Source organism: Harpia harpyja, chromosome 4, assembly GCF_026419915.1.
Source record: "Harpia harpyja isolate bHarHar1 chromosome 4, bHarHar1 primary haplotype, whole genome shotgun sequence".
Classification (NCBI taxonomy): Eukaryota; Metazoa; Chordata; class Aves; order Accipitriformes; family Accipitridae; genus Harpia; species Harpia harpyja.
Window position 1 is genome coordinate 47020809 of NC_068943.1, and position 24348 is coordinate 47045156.

Sequence of the window (24348 nt, forward strand, 5' to 3'; positions counted from 1 at the left end):
GCAGTCTGTCTTTCTGCTTGTATAGACTCTGAGATGATTTTCCTCCCTTTTTGGTGCCCTCTGTGGTTTTTATGAAATGCAAGTTTTATTCTTTCTCCTCTTCTGGCCATGCCCTTGAGGCTTTCTTATGTAGTCAAAGAAATTTATGCATCAGGAAAATCCTGGCAAGGGAGGGTAGATTTTTGTTCACACTTCCATTGTTGTTCTGATTTAAGTTTTGTCGACTTTTTTTTTTTTTTTTTTTAATACTTCCTCTTCCACTTGGATTTATGGCTGTCAAGTATTTACTATCCTTTTTTATTTTCGTCATGTTCATAAGATGTCTGCAAACATCCCTGAAACCTGTCAGTGTCTCCTTGGTAGCATGCCCAGAGCTAAGGAGTTCCTGCAGGTGTAGTCGAACTGGAAGCCATCTAGTTTGACAGTTCTGCTGCTGTGGGCAGCGGCAGGCAGGGTGTGAGTGCTGAGCAGCGAGGAGCTTGGGGTACTGTCATCCTCCACAGTAGTATACCTCCTCTCCTAGATTATTTTGTTGATTCCTGCTTCCCAGTTTCTTCTGCTCGGCACGAGGCTGACTCCTTCCCCGTACATTAGAGACTGGCACGTCCCCTGCCGAGTTCCATTTTAATATCTATTCCCTGCTCAGAGTCTGTCAAAGCCCCTTTGCATTCCTCCTCTCATGAGTAACTGCTGTTCCTCCCATTTGCTATCATCTGGGAATTTAATGAATAGGCTTCTTTACTTTTTTTTCTTCCAGGCTATGAATAAGATGTACACATGTTAAATAAGACAGACACATCTCCCCGGCAGCATGCCATTTAAAGTTACGGTGATGCTACTAATGTGCTAGGAATTTGCTTATGTAGGTCACTTCACCTGTGTCTCAAAGCGGAAGAAAAGATACAGGAAAATAACGGGCTGTGTTGAGCTCGATGTTTTTAAAGCAAAGATATTTCATAAAATCCTTTACAGAGGTTTAAGACAAACAGGGACATTTCTCCAGTTAACCAAAATAATTTCTCTGCAAAATTTGGCAACATAACCATTGGGGGAGGGAAGCTCGGAGGAGAACAAAAGACCAGAGAATAGAAATTTCTATTCTGGTATTAATACATTGTTAGATCAGACACAGCCCTCCCCCCCCCAAGACTATGACAAAAGTCGGAAGATACTGAAACAGTCGCTTTTAGGACATGTGGGGTGACACGCGTCTATGAGAAACAGGCTGCTGTGTAGTGCGCGCAGCGTGGGAAATCTCGGCACTCCAAAATCACAAGTAGCCCTTTGAAAACCGTAGCCGGGAGCATCCAAACCCTTTCCACCCTTATTGAGATTCAACTGCAATTCTGCTCTCTCAAGAGCTTCTGCTGCCCATGCCGTGGCTCGTGTGCTGACAGTTCAGAAGCAGGGAGGAGAGCGCCAAGCCCTTGTCCAAAACCAGATGTCAGCTTTGTAGCAGGCAGCTGGTACCCAACTGGTTTTGCTCAGTGTTGTATCTGTCCCAGTAGTGTGGCTGGGATGTTGAAACTTCAGCAGCTTCTACCTCATGACAGTAGTCTACCATCTGGGCGCTGGGCAAAGCCCGAGCTATGAGATACCTCCAGCAGCATGAGCTCCCAGCAAAGGCTGACTTGCAAACTTTGGAACTAGGCAGGCTGAAGACTGTTGGACTACCTAAAGCTCCCCTTTTAAGAGCTTATTGTTGAGTCACCCTGAAAGAAGCTGTAATTTTCTTGCTGGGGATGGCTGTCTCAGGAGCACCTGACCTGTCCCCTTACTGCTGCTTGAAGACTATAGTAATAATAAAAAAATTAAAAAAAAAAAAAAAAAAGACACTCCCACCCCCCAAGCCCCACAGCACTCGCTTTCTTTACTAGCTCTAACAAAACATCCTATTTCATTCCCTAAATGATGTAAACCTGATACTCCTTTTGGTTCCGTTAGCAAAGGGATGCAGGAGAGAGGCTGCCGGTTGGCCAGGTGGGACTGGGGGAGAGGAGAAAGGTGTTCCTCTCTTCTAGCAGCTGCAACGCTCTTAGTGAGCGGCACAGCCACTGCAGAGGTAAACAGGTCCATCGCCTAGCTTTGTGGAAGGGCTCACATTTGACAAAAATGTACTCGTTCTACCACACGCTGTCCAGATCTGCACTCAGAGTACCCTGTGGATGCACATTTAGTCCATAGCCTCAAAGATTTCAGGTTTACGGAAAAAGCGAATGATTAACCACTAATGACCTTTCTTCCTGCTTGCATTAGTGTTTTCCGAAAATTTAAGGTCTGGATACAGTTTCCTGTTGGGTTAAAATAAAGTTAAATTGAGGAAGCCTGACAGCATCTGGGCTTGAGTAGTGCAAAAAAGTATGTGTTATTTCTTTACAGTTTTTCTTGGTTTGGGCTTTCTGTCTGTGGATGAACTATTGAAGATGCCATCTTTACCATAGGAAAATAGTAATGTGCTTGTTTCTTTTTCTCCCTCCTCTGTAGGCCTACGGACATGAGGTGGTTAAGAGTAGATGATGAGATGCCTCAGCACGTTGTAGTGTCTGGTTCAAACCTTCTCATTAGTAACCTAAACAAAACAGATAATGGTACATACCGCTGTGAGGCTTCAAACGCGGTGGGGAAATCACATGCGGATTACATGCTGTTTGTATACGGTACGTGAGAAAAACCACCGTTCTTCTAGACTCATTTACACATAATTGCAACATACCACGCTCTGAAAGCTTTGACAGAACTTAACGTTTTGCTTAACGGAAGATTTACAGAGAGCTCCCAACACGTCTACGTTATACCGGGCTGGGGTAGGGGCTGGAAAAACATTTCTTTTGCTTCTGTAACTCTCGGTGTCGTGCATCGGGTGCAGAGCCTATTCCAGTGTCTGGTGAGCTCCTTCCTCCGGAGCTGTGCTTGTGGGCTTGCCGCGGCACTCACGTGCTGTCAGGTGAAGCCCAAGGAAAAGCCAGAGCAGGGACACGGGGAGAACTGTGAAGTTCTCTGGCCTGACAGTTCTCCTAGGACTTCTCCGATAATTCCTTTCCCTTTTTGTAATAACTTCTCCAGTGTCTTCAGCAATGGGCTGGGGCCCGGGGGTTGGGGGGTGGATTCCCAGTCTTTCGTTAGCAAGTTAAATTACTGAAGAATCAGCCAGCATCCCCAGATAATTACAAACCAGTAAATAAACTGGAGGAATGAGATGCCTTAAGCCTATCTGTGGCGGCTGAGCAGACACTAAAACATGCCTCAGCATCTTTTTAAAGCGCTATTAAGTACCTACTTTAATTCGTCCGTTCCTCTGCATTATTTTGCCATTGCTTTAAACCTTGTGCTCCTTTCACGAGGCGTTGCATATAATGAAGATTCAGTAGGCACTTCAAGAGTGATCCCCCAGTTTAATTATGAGCAATTCCCTTGGGCTGCGTATTTTAACTTTATCCGTTAAGAGTGGTTATTGCGTGGCTGGGCTGAGCTCGTGGTGGGTATTGCCTGTTACTTGGATGGGACAGTAACGTGCTTTGGTTTGAAGTTCATTCCATGCATCAGCCGCTTGAAGCTCTGCAGTCCCAATTCTCTTGTACTTGCTCTGATCCAGACAAATAGTCGAGAACCTCATCTCGCCTGTCCAAATGCCACTTGCACATGAGTGATTTTAAGCCCAGTCTTAGAAACTTGCCCCAAGGCTGAAGATAATAGCAAAGCTACAGCTTTGAGCTGAAATTGAACTCATCTACCACATCGTATGGGTAGTTTTCTAGTGCCTACAGCTCCAAAAGACTCCAGTTTACAAAATGAAGTCACATATGTGTTTATGATGGAATAATTGGTATGCTCATGGTATAAAAAAATACCTCGTTTACATCTGTGTTTAAAGAAACAACTAACATTGTGGAGAATAAAGAAGTTGAAATAGGGCACAGGCAGTTCCCCATGAGCTTAAAACTTGGGGAAGCCTACTGCCATAAAGCAGTTGTAGATGAGGTGGTTTCCTTCCTCGTATAGTTTTAGGTACCTCTTTTGGCCCAAGTGAGCGCTAGATGAACCCTCACCAATGTTAGTGACCTGGGATTTAGAGCTTGTAGTAACTCTCGCACTTGTTAGTTATTCTGTGTTTTGGATGTGGGCGAGAACTAGACCACACAGGACTTGCGCAGTGCTGTTCCCCCTCAGGATTAAATCCACGGGAGGAGACCTGAGCCAGTATTGTTTGAAAGCAGATGTGGGTTCCCAGGCGATGTAAACCTGTGGACTCTAGTTCAGGCATCCAGCAGACATTTTGGCCACTTTTCGTGGTCTGTCAGGAGCTCGTGGGCAGATAATGGTTTTACATCCCATCACGTCCAGTTTCTGCACGTTCGGGAGCATCCTGCTAGGATCTGGCACTCTGGACGACATAAAGAATCCTTTTAACCCTGAATTTCAAAAGGAGAAGTCCAGAGCTGTTGGTGTGGAGGAAGCAGTTGGGCTGTGGCCGTCACCTGAAGCCTTCGGGTACAGAACCTAACTCGAGCTGTCGCTGAAGGCAAGTTCCACTGCTTGCCCAGGGTGTGCTGGTCTTGCCTCACTCGTCAATGTTAAGCATTTACGTCTCCAACCCCTGCCACCTTTCCCCACTACAAGACAGCAAATATTAGAGGCAGCACTGGAATCCATGTCCTTGCAGACACGTCTCTGTAGGCGTAGTGTGAAAGTTGGTGGGAGGATGTGCCTCGCTGCTTGTCCTCTGCCTCACTGCAGACGGGGCCGGCTCTCACTGCTTGTCGGTGCAGAGCTCCCGCAAATCACGTTAACTTGGGAACTGGGGGAATTACGGACACTCCACACCCGAGGTGTCGTCAGGGAGCAGCGGTAGCCACAGCAGAGCCGTGGTCTGGCACACCTCCTCAAGAGGCAGGGCTTCTGTAGTCCCCATACCAAAGGCATACACATGCAGTTAAATGGTTTTACGTGCAAATGGCTTCCAGCAGCCAGGGCTTGCAAAATAACTGCTGCTGAGCTGTGCTTAACACACCTTCCTCTGCTGCGCACATGGTGTAAGGATGTCTAAGCGAATTGGCACATTCCGAAGGCATGTTCATTTTTAAAATTCGTTCATGCTTTTCCTCCCCGTGGCAGCAGGCAGACACGTTTGCTAGAAACTTCCAGTGCAATTAGCACACAATATTTTTTTTTTCTTTTATCAAGGAAGAGTCTGCTGCATGGCATCGTCCCCATGCAGTTTGGTGAAAGGCCAAGGACTTTCTTCCCCTGGTTCTGCTGTGCTTCAGCTGTTTCGGTCTCCACTGCTCCTGGGGAAACAAATGTATTAGGAGTGAGTAAGGAGTGCCCTGTCGTAAGTGTAGGGACTGGGATGCTTCGGATGTAGGGGAAGGACAATAACCGCTTATAATATAACTGCAAATGAGTGCTGCACAGCGAAGCGAACTCCGAAGTAATGTTTCTTAACTTTCAGGAAGTTGTATGGAATATAATAAAGGTGCAGCATATAATTAAAGTTCAGATGTCTTAATTAGGGAATCTGAGAGAGCTCGCTTGGAGATAAAAGAGTAGCAGATGTGTTGGTGATGAAAAGTTGACATGCTGTAGAGGAAACCTAAAATCAAAAGCCCATGAAATGTTTCATGCTCTATTATTGCCGAATGAATCCCTAGTTCAAAGTCTTCCCGACTACTTAGCGCATTCAGTTTGATCATCTGGGCATTGATACATATATTTTCTTTTACATCTTCTCATATCTACCTTCTCCTGCCCAATAATTTTGATGAGGATGTGCCCCTGTACGTAACATACACGCTGTGAGGAGCAGCAGCGGTTTGAGTCTCAACAGATCGTGTATGTCCGAGAAATGCTTATCAGTCACGAAGAGAAACATCACCGTATCCATGTTTCTCGTTACCACAGCCCTAGAAGCAAAAACAAGAGCATTCAGCTGAAATGGTCAGAAAAATATTGACCTTTTTTTTATTAAAAGATCTTGGTGAAATTCTTCATACCTTGAAATTGATATTAAGTAATGATATTCTCATTTCCTTCTATTATTACTATCTTTGAAGTAGTTTTTAACATCCTGCTGCCACGTATTCATAGGGGAAGAATAGCGAAGTGAACGGCCCTGGGAAGAAAGTGAGATATATTCATGTGCTGTTGATATTTAGCCTGTTACGCACAGCAGAGCCCCTCACACAAACCTCCCACCTGGATTTTCAAATGTATATGTAGAACACCAACAAAGCACCACCATGTCTCTCTTTGTACATGTAAACTGTTCGTTTTGTCGTGGAAAGCGTGCAGTTTATTTTTCTTATGCCTCTCCCATTCCATTTCTCTCTCTCTCATTGACTAATTTATGCTGGGTTTTGTTTATTTTTTTAATTTTTTTTTTTTTTAGCATTGTAGAAGGCAAAAAGGGGGGAGAGTTTTGGGGCCAGGTTCTCCAGCTAGAGTAAGGCTGTGCACAGCTCCCAAGACATGGGTTGAGCTCGAAGCCATGTCCAGCTGCTGAGGATCTGGCCCGCTGTCCTTAAAGCCAGCTGGGCAGTCACCATCTGGTTTTAGAGGAGGAAAGGTATCCGACAGCCGTGCTGCTTCTTAGCGTCCTTGTTTTTCTCTGATCACGATTGACCGCTGTTGTGTTCTGCTTGTTTTTTCTTAATTTGCTTTTTTATTATTTTCCTTTTTATATTTTATCCAGATCCCCCCACAACTATCCCTCCTCCCACAACAACCACCACCACTACCACCACCATCCCTACCACCATCACAGGTATGGTACCTTCATAACCATTGGAAATGTCCTGAATGTTTATTGTCTTTTATGTATGTAAGCAGAGCATGAAGCCTGGGGAAAAACAACAAAAACAATCACTTGCATATATTTTTTTTCTCAAATACGCCCACCGTACAGCGCGAGTCCTGGTCCAGCAGTTCAACGAGTTGGACAGTCCTTACTGCAGGTGTTTCTGAAACGCGGGAATTGCCATGGCAGAAAAAGCTATCAGTTCAGTTACTGGTGGCTAATATTGCGTACTTTCCACCGAAGTCTACAAACAGCCTTAGAGCTCACGTAATATGGGTAGTTGGTTTGGCCTCAACCCCCTCAGTATCAATTTCTGAGCAATTTGTATGCAGAAGCAGGACATTTGGTCTTCAGTAACTTAATTCACCTCATGTGATTCAAGCTGCTTTTTTCTCATGCCTAGGTGTTTGGTCTCTCTCTGTGGTAAGCCCTCTACCTCCCTCTCCCAGAAAAGTGAATTCCACCAGTCTTTTTTTATTGAGTAGAACACCATCTGTAGGACCCTTTTTGAGGAGCTGGCTTTTAGCATTTTGAGTTTTTCCCTGTCTTGCGGGAAAAGATTAATAAAAACAACCAGCTGATCACGAGACCCCTCTCTCTTTTACACGCATTTGTCATGCTTCCTCACTAGACCGGACTCTCTCCACTCATAAGGAAGGCCTTTCTGATTTTTTGTAATCATTTGCATTGTCATTTTTCTGATCTTTTCTATTTCAACTGCTGCTTTTGCTTTTGCTTGCCTTTTTTTTTTTTTTTTTTTTTTTGAGGTAGAGGTGACAAGCCGAAGGTGAGAACGGACCATTGAATAGCTAATGGCATAATGTTTATTGTTGCTGTAAACCATCCCCTGTGTAAATGCCTTCACGTTTTATTTGCTTTTATGACGTTGCTCAGCTGACTCTAACTGTCCTGCTCGGGGTGTTTTGTGGCTTCTTTCCTTCTGAGGTTTTTGCAACCAACTCAGACTCCGCTGGCACGGACAAGCATTCGAAGCCTTTCTCCCAACGTGCCTTAATGCGCGCTGCGTGTGCGCTGTCTGCCATCCACCATCGTGTTGTCCAGACGTTGCCATTCTCCGTCTTCCTCTTTCCAGGTGGTTATCAATAAAACCGAACTCCAGGCACCCAAGGTTGGATGCTTGAGACACTCTACCATGAACGCTTCCCCATTTTGCAGTTTGATCGCTTTGTTTCAATTCTGTTTTTAATTTCTTAACCAGCTTTCATTTCAGAGTAGGTTTCAGGCTTTGTCAAAGTCTCCTTAAGAGCCGTTTGCAGAGAAACTCGGTCCCATGTGTCTCGGTGTAAATGGACACGCATACAGTTTTCTTTTGGTTTACGGTAATTTGTTAATGCTTTCAGTGAATTTGGGAAGGCTAAAAGGAAGAATCTGTCTTGATGCTTGATCGATCCCGTTAAGTTTACATCGGTGCCTGCCAATACGAATGACTGTCCTTTTCCCGGGAACTGGATTATCATCAGCCTGTTGTTTGCGGGATTGCCCTAGGACTGGCTTCCAAAGCGTGCACGCTATCCTCACCTGCCATTTCAGGCTCCAAAGCAGTGGTTGTTCATAACAAATAGCAGTTTTGTTGTTTGCTCTTCCACTGCAAGTGTTGCAACTAGTGAATTTTCAGTAGCCTCTGGGCTTCTAGGCTCTCCTCCGCAGTAGTTTCCTAGCTTTTTCATACTAAAAATAAGGAAGGGAGGCGGGTGGTTCTTGAAGTCAGAAATGGCTATCACCAGGCCTCCTGTCCGAGCTGGTTTCAGGTGCAGCTATGGTCTAGCTGCTGCTGTTGTGTTGCCTGGGTTTGGTAGTGGCCCCAGCAGGCTTTGTGCCTCGCTGATGAGTCAGTGATACCCAGGAGCTGCTCAACACCCCCACAGCTACAGCTGGGCAGTGATCCTCGAGGCCATGGCTCTAGCTGTAAGAAATCACTGTTGAAGTCCTCCTGCGGGTTTGCTTTGAACGTGGAGACAAAGGGGTGATGATGGTCTTCCGGGAAGGGAGGACCTTCTGGCGTGGCATTTTCCCAGCTGTTTCTCCTTGGTAACTTTCCATCGGAGCAAACCATTGGCCCGAGGATCAGCACGGCACTTTGTGAGGTTGCTGCACTGGGGGGAGGTACGACTGCACTGAGAAAAGATTAGATGCACACAAAGATGCATTGACTGGCATCTCTTGTGCAAGCAGAATTGTGTGTTGCTCTTTTTATCAGCCTAGGAGAAGTCCCTTGGGATCAGGAGTGTGTGGCTGTCCTACATTTTTCTCTCAGCTTTGTTTGCAATGATGGCAGATCTGAAGCGCAAAGCTTGCTGACATCCTCTTGGCAAAACCCGTGTGGGTCTCCATTGCCTCCTTGACGCCTTTCACCAATTCCAGCAGTTACCACTTACGGAAAGTTGGAAGAAGATTAGTTCGTGCCAATAAGAGAAATTTTTATAATCTTCCCTGACGCTGACTGAACGCTGAGTCTTCTTGATGTGAGTCTCCACATCTTCTGCCCACAAGTTTGGTGTGCTTTTCCCACAAAGGACAGCGGAGGCTTCGCCTCCCTTCTTTGTGCAGAGCCGCGCATGTGTATGTTTTCCAGGCAGCAAGCAGGCAGTATGAAGCAGCAGAAACTTTTTCTCTTCAATAGCTAAGAGACTGGGTAGCTGGAAAAAATTGGGTCAAATTAACATAATCTCTAGAATTACATAGCATAGTAGTGTTGAAACACTTTTTAAAGCCTCAAGAGACAATTGATACCTTAATTCCCATCACCACCAAAACGCTGAAATACTCTTCTAGTGTGACATAAGTGCTTTTGTAGCAGATGGGGTGTTTCTTGTCTCCGCTGGCAGGCCAGGTGTGAGTCGTCTGCCAGCCAGCCGGGTTGAAAACCATTCCTTAGGATGAGGGGGACTTCATATTATTTTATTTTCCCTTTTCCCCCTACTTCTTGTATAAGAGTGGCCTGGTTCATGTCCCCTGAAACCATAGAGTAGTTCTGATGAACAATTGTCTTGCTTTAATTTTTAAAAAAAAGAAAGGAGGAGGGGGAGACCTGCACTGAAACAGTTTCTGTGTTCAAACTCAGGTTGTAGGTATGCCGTCATCTCTAGCAGCTGCCCCTAGAAAATTATATTCTTGGAAGCAGTCCTTCTGAGTTACGGGAGATAACTTATTCTGGATTCATTTTCCCCTACTAAGACTATCCAGCAGAACAATCTCAGAGGGCTGCATTTGCTACTCCACGTGCCTGGTAAGTTACTCCTTTTGTGCAGGTTCCAATGACAGGCATCTTTCTTCCCTGCTTACGCGCAGTATTTCTACTCTACATGTGTTCCGACGTGACACATAAATGCGATCCTGTCCCAAAGAGTTTATCTGTGAGTGGTGATAGACGCTGCTCAGCAAATACGAGCCAGAGCAGTAGGTGCAGCAAATGGGGAGAGGACAGGGAATGCGATGTGCAGGCATATGAGGGAGCACGGTTGTTACTTCCCCCGCTAGCAGGGTGCAGTGTGCTCCTCCATGCGCTCCCAGTCCCTCCCCAAACCCACCCAAGTCCATGCCTGGAGCGAAGAGTCCCTTTTTCAGCCCCTCTTGCTTGACACGTCCCAACCCTGTATCACTGCTGCCGTAAGCTTGACCTACAAAGGCACACTGAGCCGATAAAGCGGTTTTACAGCAGGGAGGTTTGGGGGAAGCTCTCTGAAAAGCTAACCTGCTGCTTTTTTCCAGAAGGAAAAGCTGAACAGTGGTAAAGTTTCCAAAACAGCACGACCTTTAAAGCTTTTCCTCTGTCACTGTTGCTTTGCTTCAGTGTAGGTGCTTGAAAAGATTTCCTGCATGACAGTTTGATCTTTTTCGTGTATCCTCCAACTGCATTGATATTCCGACCATCCTTTGGCGTTTCAGCTGTTATCGCTGGCAAGCCCTTTTTTATCAGTTCAAATTGTCCTTGTGGCTTTGTTCATTAAGATGTACAATATGATACAGCAGAGCAAACTGCATAATTTGAATTACCCCTAGAGTCGTTGCTTGAAATGCTGCTTTTGGACAGCTGTTGTTTCCTGGGAGATAAAGGTTCTTAATAATAGCAAAGCCCTCATCTTTGGGCACAGTGCAGAGTGGAGCATTTTAGCCTGCCTTTTCAGGCATCGTTTTGCTGCCTTCTGGTCTTGCTTAGCACATACACCTCCGCGCCCCGGGATCTACAGTATTATTTGTACATGCAAATTTGCATTTATCACACTTTCACTGCAGATGGATCACGCAGGTGTCTTGGCAACAGTTTCGGTGGAGACCTGGGGGTGCAACGCTTGTGCACGTTACCAGTATTTCAAGCCTTGCATTGGATGCTACTGATTCTGCAAAGCCCCCGCTGTCCACCCTGCAGCAGTATTAAAGGCAAGCTGGCAGATACCGCCACGGCCTCTCTTTAATGCCATTTTAGACCCTATTTTAAAGCCCATGGGTCCGTTAGAGTATTGGGGGGGGGGGGGGGGGGGGCATTGTTGAGGGAGCTGAAACATTGCAGGCAGCAGTTTTTAGCTTCAGAATTCCCAGAGATGCTGAAGCCTCCCCAACAAACTCGGTTGGAAAGCCCCAAGCCTGTGCTGTGGAAACACCCTCTGTTCCTTCTTGAGGCTGGAGATTTTTATGAGCAGGAGTAAGCAAGCTCTGTTTGACTTGGCGATGTTCGGAAGTCAGCGAGCCCCAGAGCAGGAGCTGTTCATTGATGCCAAGTCCAAATACCACATCTCAACCGGGGCCATGGAGCAGCCGAGCTCTCTTTTCACCCAAGTGGCCACGTGCTGCCATGCCGGTGCTGGACGAGGGTGAATGGCTTCGTGTCAGCTGGGCAAAGGCTGGCTGGGTGCCAGCTCCGGGTGCTCCATGAAAAAACACAGTTTTGCGTCATCTTAGCTACCCAAGAAATAATAATGCATGGACTTGTGAAGTCTTTGAGAAGAAATAGCGTAGCAGGTTTTCAAAGCCTGGATTCACACACCAGAAAACTTCCTCAAAGGGAGGAAAATGATGATTTTATCCTCAGTAGAAGTTTGTTCTTTTCTGATTACAGCTGGTTGTGTGAAAACCTACGTTGCATGGGGTTTATTCCAACAGTAATCCAAAAAGGCAGTGGGCGGGAAGAATGCAATAACAGTCATTCTTTGCTCAAATTACCTTGCAGTAGGTTTGTGGGAGGTGAAGAGGCAGCATGGGGATTACTCAAGTACAGATGCACCAGCAGAATCGCAGGCTGCACAGCTCATTGGGTGCGGTTGCTTGCGCAGGTTACTGCTGCTGGTGGTGGTGGTCACATGCAGCTTAATCCCACGTAGGAAATGGGTTCGTTCCCAGTCAAATCAGACGGTGGTGGCCTGCTCCCACCCGGCCGTCAGGGCTCTTTCATAGCTTTCTCTCCCCACTTTTCGAGCGGCCCTTCGGAGATGCCCATGCAGCAAAAGGGGAGATGGGCAGGTCAGCAGGAGCCACTGGGCACTCCTGGTTTGCTGCCAGCTTGCAGCGTGTCCAGGTGCTTGATGCTACCATGCTACCATGCCCAGTGATTTGTTCCCCCAAATTATTTATTATTTAACTTTTGCTTTCCATTGAAGCTTCTGCATGTCCCTGGTAAAATGTCAAGTCAATTTAAAGATGATACGGCACTCTTCTGACATTTCCATCCAGGATGTGACCGCATTAAAGGGAATAAGAGAAGACAGACTAGCTGACAGGCCTGTTACAGAAAATAAAATGAAATAAAATTCAGCCTTTTAGTACCGTGTCCGGTCAGTAGCAGACATGGTACTGTCACGTCTCCTGTTACCAGTGGCAAGGCAGCATAAGCGGAGCAGAAACCCTCATTTTGCTAGGTAGAAAACATGTACATTCAGGAGAGCAAGGGCAGAGAGAGCCAGGCAGAGGACCTGTCCCCTCTCGGGCGACACGAGCTGGCTGGGGGTAGAGCACCGAAGGGGTCAGGGCTGGCACGGGGCTCATACAATGCCGGCCAGCGTGGCAGGCCACCATCTGAACCCAAGGTCTTTTCGGTTTCTGCAGAGCAGTGGGAGCAAACGCCCCTGCCTGCACAGTGTGGTATTGACTTCTGCATGAAACTGTGGGCAGGTATGACGTTCACAAGGTTGGGATTTCAATAAAACCCAAATCCTCACAGATCTTTATGGAAAAACATGAAAAGGCGTAGCCAGAGCCGCAGCGCTCATTTCGGAATATTTTCGTCCTTGTCACATGCAACTTCCATACAGATTGTGATTATTTTTGTGAAACATCTGGTCTGCAAATCAAACTGTCTCTGGGGTGCATTGCAACACGCCTGTACACAAAAGCTTTCAGCGCAAGTTGGAATCGCTTTACGGAGGATCATCATAGAGTATCGTAATGCAAAGTACATTTTCATCCGTCCTTCCGAGGAGCATTTAGCAAGGGAGAGGCTTGCTGTGCTTTTGCGCTTGGCGCGTTTTTTGAGCAACTTTGCCCCTCGGACCGCTCTTGGCAGTGTTACTAGAATGTAAGCTCTCTGCTGATGTCCAGCAGGTGTTTGTTCAGTGGGAATGATGGGATTTTTGTAGTGCTTTTTACTAGCCTTAAGGACCTGAAACAAAGCTGAAATCCTGTTTCTAATACTGCATGCTGGTCCCTAAGGCTGCTGTTGAAACAGCAGCATGAAGGAATTTATGCTCGCCCTGGTCAGTAGATGTGATGTAGTCTGGAAAACCAGGAAGAATAAGAGCTCCACAAGTCCGTGGTCAGATTGGCTTTTGTTTTCAGTTCAGAAAGCAATTTAAAAAGTGATATATTGAATGGATATCTGTACTTATTAATACCTCTTTAAATTTAAAAAAAAAAAAGTGTATTTTGCCATTATTTTGATGATGTGCTGTTGTAATTCTCTTTACAATAGCTGCGTGTTTCTAAGCTCCAGTGTATTGTGTTTCTGTAAGGCTGCAGCACTGCAGTTTGAGCATTCAAGTTGGTGAATTTAATTTTGCTGCTGGGGTTTTAATATTCTGCCATCGCGCTTGTTCTGTTTGAGGCTGTGGACTAATTACGGACTGGTTTAAAGGGCCCAGTCTGTCACACTCTGCAAACAGTTTGAAGTTGGACAGAATCCATTTGAAAAAATGAGGAGGCTTAGCGATGGAGCTCGTAACTCAAGTAAATGTTGCCCAGATGCCTTCACATAGTAATTTTATAAATATGTGTATATATGTGTGTGTGTGTGCACATGCACTCTTGTGTAGCTACCTAAGGAAGTGGTGAGTGCCTAAAACTTGGGTGTTGTTCGAGTTTTCTTAGCTGGCAGATAGCACCATCTGTATTGCGAGACGATGTGCCTTAGTGTTTTCATTCGAGAGCTGGCCACATTAAACTCTCTTCTTGTGACCGATGCTAAAAAGAAATCACGAGTGAGAGAGATGTGCAGCTTTATAGAGGGTAATGGTTCCTTTCTTGGATACCTTCTTTAATTATAAACCAGTCTTCTGGTGAATTTATGTACAAGTAGATTTCGAAAGACCGTTGCATTGCTTTACTTCTCCCCATACAGCACATTTTGTTGTCTTACTGATTAGAATCAGGAAGAGAAGCCTTTATCTTAAGATGGAAAGTACCACGTTGAGCCTCTTTGTTTATGTGCTTTCTACCTCCTCTGCTTTCCCGCGTCTTGTAAAACAGCCCTCTTTTCAGCACCAACTTACCGTTTTAAGTGATAAGCATCAGCTTTATGGGATTGGGTGATCTTTAAGGTCCCTTCCAACCCAAACCATTCTATGACGGCATGACTGCTCTTCATCCCTGTGGCTCAGGACCAGAATGGTGCTTTTTGGTGATGGCAAAGCCTTTCATTGGCTTCGTTCAACCTTAGTTAAGCCAGAAGCATATCAAGGACTTTCTTGTTGGTCCCTGTTTGAGGAGAAGAGATGATTTTCCTTCTAGGACGTGGGGCAGAAGCCTAATCTCCAGGGTGCCATATGTCTGGTCTGGCGTATAAACGTGGCTATTCTTGGAGGTAAAGTAGAAGTCAATGGCACGTACCTGGAATACAGGAAAGCACGTTTAAAGTTAGCCAGTCCGTCTTAAAATTAGAGGTTGTCTTAGCAGCAGCATTGCAGGGCCGGGGCTGTTCCTTCCTATGTCAGGCAGAACAGCAGTGGAGTCTGGTGTACGCAGTTTTATGTGGATTCATTAATTTTGTACCAAAGCAGCAGTGACAATTTTTCTCTCCTTTGCCATGCAACCACTGTAGTAGTGTGCCTGTGTCGGGGGGCATTTGTTGCTTTACTTTAATGTGAGATTATTCCTCTTTGGAGCACTGTGTGTGTACAGTCCTTCTTCTCAAAGAAGACTCTGGGATTGAAAAGGACTTCCAGAAACCTCATTCTAAACTTTAACTGGTCTGTGTTTCCTATTGCAACCATCCAAACCATTTGCTAATCATAACTTTGTCATTCCAGCTGCAGCCAACATGTTGTTTGACGTGGATATTTGTTCGCACTTACAACCGCTTGAGAACTTTATTTTTTGTAACCTGTTGGTCTCTGTCCCCAGACGGGGAAGCGAGATGCACTGTCCAGTTTGCACTGTTTCTTGACTAATATCTCTTCCAGCACGTGAATACAAGTTTGCTTTCAGCAGATTCTCTATTTAGTGTCAAAGCTGACGTAACTTTTTTTGTTTCAGGAAGACAGTAAATTGAAACTATTTATAGATGCCAAGATGCTATCTCAGGAATTAATACTCAGTCTTACAACCCTCTCTAAACAACGACTTTCCCCCCACCTTCACCACCATTTTCCCCTTCACCATTTGCTTGGTTAAAACGAGGCATCGTTTGGGGATCGCTGCCTGAAAACAAAGAAAAGCCTTGCTCTCGTTCTCCTTTTTGCTTTGGAAGGCTTCCCTTGCAGCCTCCACCAGAGCTCCCAGCAGGAGAACAAGTGTGAGCGCCTTTAAGCATGCGTTAGATTTGATTGCCAAGATGAGAACAGTCGATGTTGGCAGTGGCAACAGGCTAATGACGGCTTGATAATCTGTTACACCAATCTCGGTGCAGTTTGTTAAATTGTGTAGGGTTTATTTGTTTTGCTTTCATAATTAAAGCATGTAGACCTTGTATCTGTAAGTATTGTGTATTCCTTGTATGATTCTTGTCTTCACTGGTGCCTCAGAAATTCAGGCCTGGGCTGTCCTCAGCTAAATTGCAAAGGAGCGGGTCCTCCTTTTTCCACTGCTGCCTCTGAACGTGCAGGAGGACTACCTGTCCTAGGGTTCTCTGGACAGCATGTTAATGAGGGGAAACGCCAATGTCAATTGTCTGTCATTGCCACAAAACTCAAGCTCCGGGCTGGTTTGCAGAAATACGCAGAGTAGAGCGCTTCTCTACACTCACTCATACGATTTTATTCATTTAAACGTTGCCTGCATTGAACCAAGGAGGGTTGTGCAAAACCTGGGCTTTGCTGTTGGCTCGAGGGGGTCGGCAGGGATTTGCAGAGTTACGGTTATGTGGTGAGGAGCCAGCCTGCAAAAGCAAGCAACCAACGTCACCAAATACATAGAACCAGTTGAAAAGTAAATGTGTTTCAATTGCTAAATAAGCCAGTAATTTGCGTAGTGTGAATAAATACAATTCAGAGCTGTTGGCTTAGAGGAAGTAACGTAGGACACTGTCAGAAAAAGCCTTCAAATTTGGGTCAGTCTTTACAACTGCCTGTTGCAAACACCCGTGAAGAGAGGAAGCATCTCTCCGTCGGCAAGGCAGCAACCCCCAAGAAATTTCCAGCGGTATGTGATACGTATGGAGTAAAGTCAGCTTCAGACTGATGACCAAAAATGTCCAGTGTATTTTAATTGCCAGTAAGCGTTAACCAGTTAACTGTTGCGGTGGAGGGACTGGTAATGTCTGTCTGCATTTGCCAATTCTAGAACAAGGTTTTTTACGCTGAAAGAACTGTGCATCTTACAGGTGCGTGGTTCAGTGTAGCTGAGGCAGAGGGCCACTCATGCCTTCAGTGCTAGGTGTGAGGTTTCTAGCAGTCTCCTCAATTTTAGCATTTGCCTGCCGCCTCTGAAATGGTCTGGGTTCAGAGGCTGTGCTGCCTACTGACGTGCTGGGAGGTTCCCTGCATTGAATGAAGGAGGAGAAGAGGTGGGAATGAATTGGGCCCTGGCCCCTAGTGCTTTGGTGAAGGCAATGTTTGAATGCGTAAAAACGCTTTTCCAAGTGTTGGCTCTTTGTCCTGGTCTCGAGCTTCTGTTTTGGTCCCTGCCAACTAAAGCGTTGGTGTCGGTGTTCTCCCCTGTCTCCTGTTCCCCTGACTTTGCAACCACCAGTAATTGTTCTGGCAAGGTCCTGGAAAAAGAAAAATTTACTGTTTTCCTCAGGCTCATAGCTTTTGAACTGGAGGCATGTCTTCTAAACAGTGCAACTCACTTCAAATGCTTTTTGCCTTTCATTTGATTATTGCTTGTCACGCAATGTTCTTTGAAAGCTTGCTCATATATTATCTGTTCCATTTTTTCCATTTTCCCTTTTTTTGCATGCTGTTCCTCCTGTTTCTTCCCTTCCTCCAATCCTCTGTTCCCGTGTGTAGACACAACGGCGACGACAGAACCGGCAGTTCACGGTTGGTATCACATTCCTGTTTATCTTATTTCTCAGCGCTGCTGAGTGGCAAGACAAGCCTGGGAAGGGGAAGTAAAAAGGGAAATGTAGTCTTCAGGGGAAAACCGTATTTCAGGTGGACTGCTCTCATAAATATAACATCATTTTTAAGGCTGGAAAGTCTGTCTGGTCTTGTCATTTCTGTTGTGAGCTCCACAGCTGGTTGTTCCAGTGCCAGGCAAGCACCGATCCCCCAAGGCCCGTGGAAACATGTACAAGCAGTGCCGAGGAAGCGAGCGATTCTCCGCTCATCTTGATTACCGGGGTAATCGCTTCACGCATGAAAAAGAAATCCGGCTTTTGAAAACAGGCATTCAAACTTAATTTTTTATGAGCTGCTTGAAATCTTGAGCGTTTTTCTTTCATTTTAAGTTTATAAGACAGCACGTCCAGCAGGTCCGCCGGTGTGGGGCAGCGTTTGGTATTCTGGGGATGCTCCGCAGAGGAGCGCTCGCCCTGGAGGTCAGCAGTGAAGTTGGCGTTATTACACTGCAGAAGGAGATTTGGAAAACAAATAGCAACACTTTCCTATCAGCATAGCAGTCTAGCAAACTAACCCTTCTCATCTGCTCAATGCAGCCTAGCTAACAGCTTGACAGCTTCCTTAGCTTCCTACATTTTCAAAGCAAGCCCAAATAGGCACTTCAGGCTGGAAGTTGAGCATACCGGGTTTTGGCACCAGCTCACTTTTCAGCTAAAGAACCAAAACCTCTGACAATTTTCATTAAGGCTAATCCATATTTGAGTTCGCTATTTTAGTTTCTTTTAATGCTGATAAATCAACTGTTTCTTTTGTTGACAGAAATCCGTAATGCACAACCACCTCTTTTTCCTGCCTCCTTCCAACAAGGCCTATCTTGGGCAGTGACGGAGGGAGGACTGAGTAAAGTGACGGTTAGGCAGTGCTGCCCCGTATCAAGTGGAGGGACATGCAGTTCTTGTCCCAAATAACTTACATACTTGGATGTGTTTCCCCACTTGACATAACCATTGGAAGCCTTCAGGCATACTGCTGTTTTCTATACATTGCCGATCTCCCTACGTATGTTTAATACCAAGATTCGACATCAGTAATTTTGTAGCTACTGCAACGGAAGTCATGGCAAGGTAATAAAAGTCCAAGTGACGTCTCATCCTGCACTACGGTAACACTCGTGAAAGTCAGGTGAAGGCAAAATGTTAATCATCCTGTTGTTAAGCCGTGGGGAAAGCCTTGAAGAGCTGACTCTGAAGATGGTAGCACAGTTTAATTCCCTGCAGGTCTGCTCAGTTGCGCTCACTCAGGTGGTAAGGGTCTGACTGCTCCTTCAAAGTACCACCCTGGCGCTTCGCTTTCTTAGAAGTGGTCTGAGAGCGGTCAGGAAAGTCAGGAGAGATGCGGGGCTCAGCCTGAAAGGAAGCCAGGCGCCATCCCCCTTCCACTCTCTTAGCCCCGTGATTCTGGTCGTAGCGAGCGCTTTGCACCACGCAGCTGTGGTGGCAAGGTGTCCCGCTTTAGCAGCACTTTGAGGCAGAGTAGAGGGAGAGTCTTCAGCACTACTCCAATTTGGCCAAGATACTCTGCCTTTAGTATTAGAATTTGCCGAGAAAAGGTAGATGTATTCAGGCAAAAGAATAGTGGCCTCTGTAGTATCAGAAAATAGTACCATTTTTCCCCATTTTTCTCAGACAGCCCTAGAAATGCACAGGTAGAGATGTTGATCCCTAAATTTGGGAAAGATCAGGCAGCCCTGGCGCTGACATGACTTCCGACGTCACTTCTAGATGTCTTGGTGAGCCTTATCTGATGCCCAACTTGGGTTAATCTCTGATGTGAAGGCAAGCTGGGAAGGCTCAGCACCGTCACTGAAGGCAGAGCTGTGGCGCAGTGTGGGTGATGCAGAAGGGGATGCGCAGCCCCTTTCTTTAATGCAATTCCCGATGGCTTTCATCATTTTTACTTGTATTGGGGAAAGCCACAAAAAGCATGTTTTTAACTCGAGGACTACCTCCCTCCGTGGGGGAGGACTGCTGCTGTGAGGAGATTGACAGCTGAAATGACAAGCCATCACAGTCAAATGAGCTGCCGCAAACTTTCCTGCCTTAAAACCCAGCTGGTTTGTTCTGAAGTCCCCTGCACTTGCCCTTGTGGGGTGCTTTTCCCGTGAAGACTCTGGGGTTTCTTTCCAAGCTTGTGTTGCTGGAGTGTGTATGGAGTATACCAGGTGTTTCTGTATGTTGGCCATTTGTTTTTACCAATGTCCGATGGGAGTGAGCATGTCTGTGAATGACTAGAAATGCATGGGCATGAACTACAGCCAAATGGATTTTCTCCAAAAACAATTTTAAATGAATTGGGGGAAGGAAAAAAAACCAAACCAAACCAAACAAACAAAAAAACAACAACAAAAAAAAGAGAGATTGATAGCAAAGAAAACAAAATGTAAGGCTAGTGTGGAACCAGCACAATACTTCAATCGGGGAAAGGATTTTTGAGTCATTTAATTTTTTGGAGTGTATCCTAGAGGACTGGGGGAGGGAAAGGAGTCCTGTATGTGTGTGCATGTCAAAGCGGTAGCAAAGCCCCTGCCATTCCTGTTTCCTTCTGGAATGGAGTTGACGGCAGCGATGCATGAGTGACTTAAAGCACGAACATTGTTAACTCTTTTGTTGAAAAATGAGAGCTTAACTGTAAATTTTCTGATGCCCTTTCTCCTTTCTCTGCACTGTTCATTGCCAGAACTCCAATAACAGCATGGTCATGGCCGGCAGGAAGGCTTGTGCTTCTGCTGCACCGCACTAAGCCGGGTTTACCAAGCTTAAGCCCTCCTTCCCTCTCATTTTGCCCTTCACGGTGTCAGGGTGCCAGCGGGGCTGAAATCACAGTTCCCTGCCTATTTGCAGCTGAAATACGGGCAGACCTGGAGCCAGGAGAGTAACATCTCTGAGAGTCTGCCACTGCTCAACCTGGAAAGAAAGCACTTTTTCTGCAATGCCCTTCCTTTTCTTCTTTCCTGCCCCTCTCCCCCTCAAAATCGACGTACCAAGTTTTTCATTTCCCAGCTGCCACTACTCCTCGGCCGGCTGGGGAGCTTGGCCTTTGTAGGGCCGCTGCCCCTGGGGGAACACTTCGGGTGAGATGCCTGGCTCGTGTTTTGCCCCCTGCACAAGCAGGACATGTATAAGCAGCCATGACCTTATACATGACGGTCTTCTGCTACAGCAAAAGCCATGACTTAATTTTGCCACTTCTTCCCAAATTTTGACCCCACCCTGTTGTAAGCAAAGAGCATTAAAGAGCTCCCAAATGCTTTTTCAAGACCAGGGGCAATGCCCATTGCGAGGAGTGACACTTGCTGCGTAGCTGTCTTTGGGCAGCCCTGTATGTATGTACGTGCGCTCGGCGATGGGGAAGCTCAGAGCTGCTTTTCAGCTCCCCCACTGAGGCAGAAAGAAGGCGCTGCTGCCTCAGCACAGGCAGAATTCCTGCTTGTCCTCATGAAAAGGTAGGGTGAAAAAAATATCTTCTAAAGCTGGCAAAGCAGGAAGTCTGGGGTGAAGGTTAAAATAAGGAAAACATCCCAGTCGTGAATGAAGAATGACAAGAAAATGCCTTGCCCGTAATATAGCAGGTAAATTATTTTATAAGCTGGAAATTCTTCCCCGAAGGCCCATATGAATTTTTAATTGCAGCCTTAGCAGGGTTTTGTAAGAGAACATTTAACACTACCGTGTTAAGCTCTTGTTGCTTTTTCCGATAGCGCTCAGTCTCCGAAAAGGAGTTTTACTTGGCTGACGCAAAAAGCTGAGCCATGCCAGAGCACTCCTCGGCTTGCAGATCTCGCCAAATGCGACGGTGTAGAAGGAAAAAGCCTCAGTACTTTCTGCATTGAAATTATCAAGCGGCAATGCCTGTCCTGCTGCCTTTTTTTTCTTTTGAAAATGCCCTACTTAAAAATGCACCTAGTAGTAGAAACATTCCTAAATATATTTTACAGATCCAGTCCTTGGGGCAGTTGAATAAAACATCACAAAGCTCTCTGCACCTGTCTCTGTGCAGCACCGCAGAGTACGCAGCATAAGGCCAAATCCCTAATTGGTTATTTACAGCTTGATAGGAAAGAGAAATTGTCTTTTCCTTAAAAAGTGGAGGTAGCTCCGGAAGCAGTACAAAGCAGCGCTCCGGTGATAGAAATCTCTCACTAACCGGTGTGCTGGTGTCGTTGTTTAACCCACTTGGGTCAGGCTGCAGGAGAGGTGGATCGGCTTGCTGGATGTGCCCTCTCAAGATTTATTATTTGCCAGGGAAATGGTAGCCAAGTGAAAAGTTAGCTTTCATTTATTGAATGGGAGTTGCGGCAGACTGAATTCATTCTGATCAGAAGTGAATAGAAGGGGCTTTAATAGCTGATATGAAAGTTTAATGAGAAAAATCAAGAAGTAATTTACCACGTATTTAAAATGCCTCACAACAGGTTTTAATACTGTTCAGTGGCATTTCGAAGTATACCAGATGCAGGTAGACACGGAGTTTTCGAATTGTTAAATTTTCTTTTGAAAAAGACTTTTTTTGCTTCATAAAAAATGCAACATTGCCCTTTTTCATTATTGAGAAAATGTAATTCCTCTTAAGTGAAAGGGAAGGCTCTACAGAAGCAATTTCAGAGAGATAAAAGTTGAATGGCTTCTCTTCCGAGCCCAGGTTTGCATGTCCAATGCTTCTGTGAGTCAACTGTAATTATATTGATATATTGTATTATAGGAAAAAAGGGGGAATCCCTGAAATCCAAGAGCAGCGCACAAACAAAAGTCTTGCCACTAATCTAAAGGGCTTCCCGCTTCAGAAGATAATTCCGACTGTAGCTTCCAGGTGACTTGATGTATTTAAAAAACAGTCACTGAAAATGACTTTTATTTTGAAGGAGCGGCATCATAGATATATACATATGTGTTGCTCGCTGCTTTCCAATGGGGGACAGCCTGTACATCGACTATACTGCATTACCATCTTTGCCGTTTAAAAGAAAGTCAGCATTTTTACCAGCCTGCGAGCTTACAATGCCAGGTTTCCAAATGACCGGTGATGGCGGTGTATCTTCATGGGAATTTTTTTTTTTTTCCCCTTCGATAATGCACTTGCTTTAGCAGCCAGCAGCAAGAGTAAGTTATCGCAAGTACCAGCCTTGAATAGCAATGCTGTACTAGCCCTCATTTAAATAGCTCAGTCTCTGTGACCTCCAGATACCGGTTTGCCTTGTAGCCTGTGCTGAGAAGTTCACTCAACTAGACGCATTGCCCTCCTGTGGACCCCCCAACGTTTTCTCAAACTCTCAAACAAAATAGGAAATAACAGCTTGACACACAGCGTTGGCTGCCTTCTGTGGCCACGAGAACATGTCTCGCCTAACTGCTTTATCAGCTTTGAGGATAGATACTTTTTCCATAAATGCATCAAACTTGGGAAAATTAGAAAAATAGTTTTTGTCCGATTTTTTTGCAGAAGATACAGCCTGCAGTCTGCACGTACAGATGCCTTAGAGTTTTGAAACGCGATCCACAATATTCACTAATTGATAAATTGCCGGGCTTGTCAACATGACCAAAAAACAGATTGAACTTTGGAAAATTGGAAGAAAATTTTACATTGCTCTGTGTATACAGAACTGAAATCGAACAGGGCTAAATAGGGAAATTGCCCCCCTGGTGACTAAAAGACAGAGTTTGGGGGTCTTTGCATGCTGTTATGAATGATTTTGATTCCATGTTTTGTGTGCCAACAGTGTAGACTGAGGAATGTTTCTGTCTGTAATAAAGGAAATCATTGCAATTGTCATACGAGTTACTCTGCCCAAACCGGCAGACGGGGGCAAGTGATTGACGCATTATTTTTTTCCCCCCAAGAAATTCATCCTCAGTTCTTAAGTGTGCTGTTTTTTGTCACTCGAGAAACGCAGAGAAAAATGAGTTTGTTTTTACTTGTAAGGCTTTACTCAGTTGCCCAATTCGGCAGAGGAGCTGGACTATGGGGATCTCTCAGGTAAGGGCTAGTACATAGGTAAACCGCTGCTCTTCTACACTAGATACTGGTTCCACTCTGATTTCTGCATCTTGGCCATGTTGCATTGTATAGTTGCTGTGACGTAGCCATTCCTCCAATGCATGGTCTTGCAGCTTGGCTGTCCGCTGTTTTCTGTTGGGATTTTCCTCCCTTTTTTTTGATTTGGGCACCCATTTCTGCGTGGCACTCTTGAAAGCAGGGCTGGAGGTGTGCAGAGCGGCAAGACTTCCCATTTCAGGTTGCCTCCCAGCTGCTGTGCTGTAACTTTTTGAACGCTAATTTGGAGACCAGTTGAGTTGAAACTTTATGTTTGTAAAACGCTCAACTCTGGTGTATTGTGCAAAACCGTCTTTAAAAAACACAGCCGGCGCTAAATCTCGGCTGCTTGGTGATTTCTCATAATACGAGCATCAGATTGGGGCTAAAAAGGAGGTAACTGCTTTATCAGCCAAGGCAAAACCAAGTAAATGGTTTGAACCTATTTTCATCCACACTGGACTGGAAGTTACATAAATACATCCTTAGAGCTGGTCCTTGCAAATTACCGCTAATCCAGATTAAGAAATAAAAGCATCTTCGGCAGATGCAGTTGGTATATTCAAAACAGGGGTCCTGTCAGCGGTACAAGCATAGTCTAAACCTCTGATCTTCATGTTTTGCCAGAGTGTTTCGAAGCGTTTTCAGAAATTCACTGGATTTTTTTTGTCTCCCGCTTCTCGGAGCATCTCCGCAGGCTCATTTTGCCCGCCGCCCTCCTGCAGGCGGGCTCCGAGGCCAAGTGCTGGCCAGCTGTATCGCACGGTAAAGATGCCCAGAGTGGGCAGCGCAGCAGGGACG

The 24348-nt window shown here is 45.6% G+C and overlaps 1 protein-coding gene across 15 annotated transcripts in view; it reads left to right on the forward strand.

The window, feature by feature from the left end:
* CADM1 (cell adhesion molecule 1) overlaps window positions 1-24348 on the forward strand; it is a 172662-nt gene that overhangs the window by 135770 nt on the left and 12544 nt on the right. For 4 of the 15 annotated variants that reach the window (XM_052786701.1, XM_052786702.1, XM_052786705.1 and 1 more), the window contains exons 7-10: window positions 2485-2657; window positions 6689-6760; window positions 17404-17436; window positions 23437-23490. In XM_052786701.1, coding sequence (XP_052642661.1) covers window positions 2485-2657; window positions 6689-6760; window positions 17404-17436; window positions 23437-23490 — 332 coding nt within the window. The remainder of the gene's footprint in view (window positions 1-2484; window positions 2658-6688; window positions 6761-17403; window positions 17437-23436; window positions 23491-24348) is intronic. The other 11 variants (XM_052786703.1, XM_052786706.1, XM_052786710.1 and 8 more) reach the window with 6 other exon arrangements.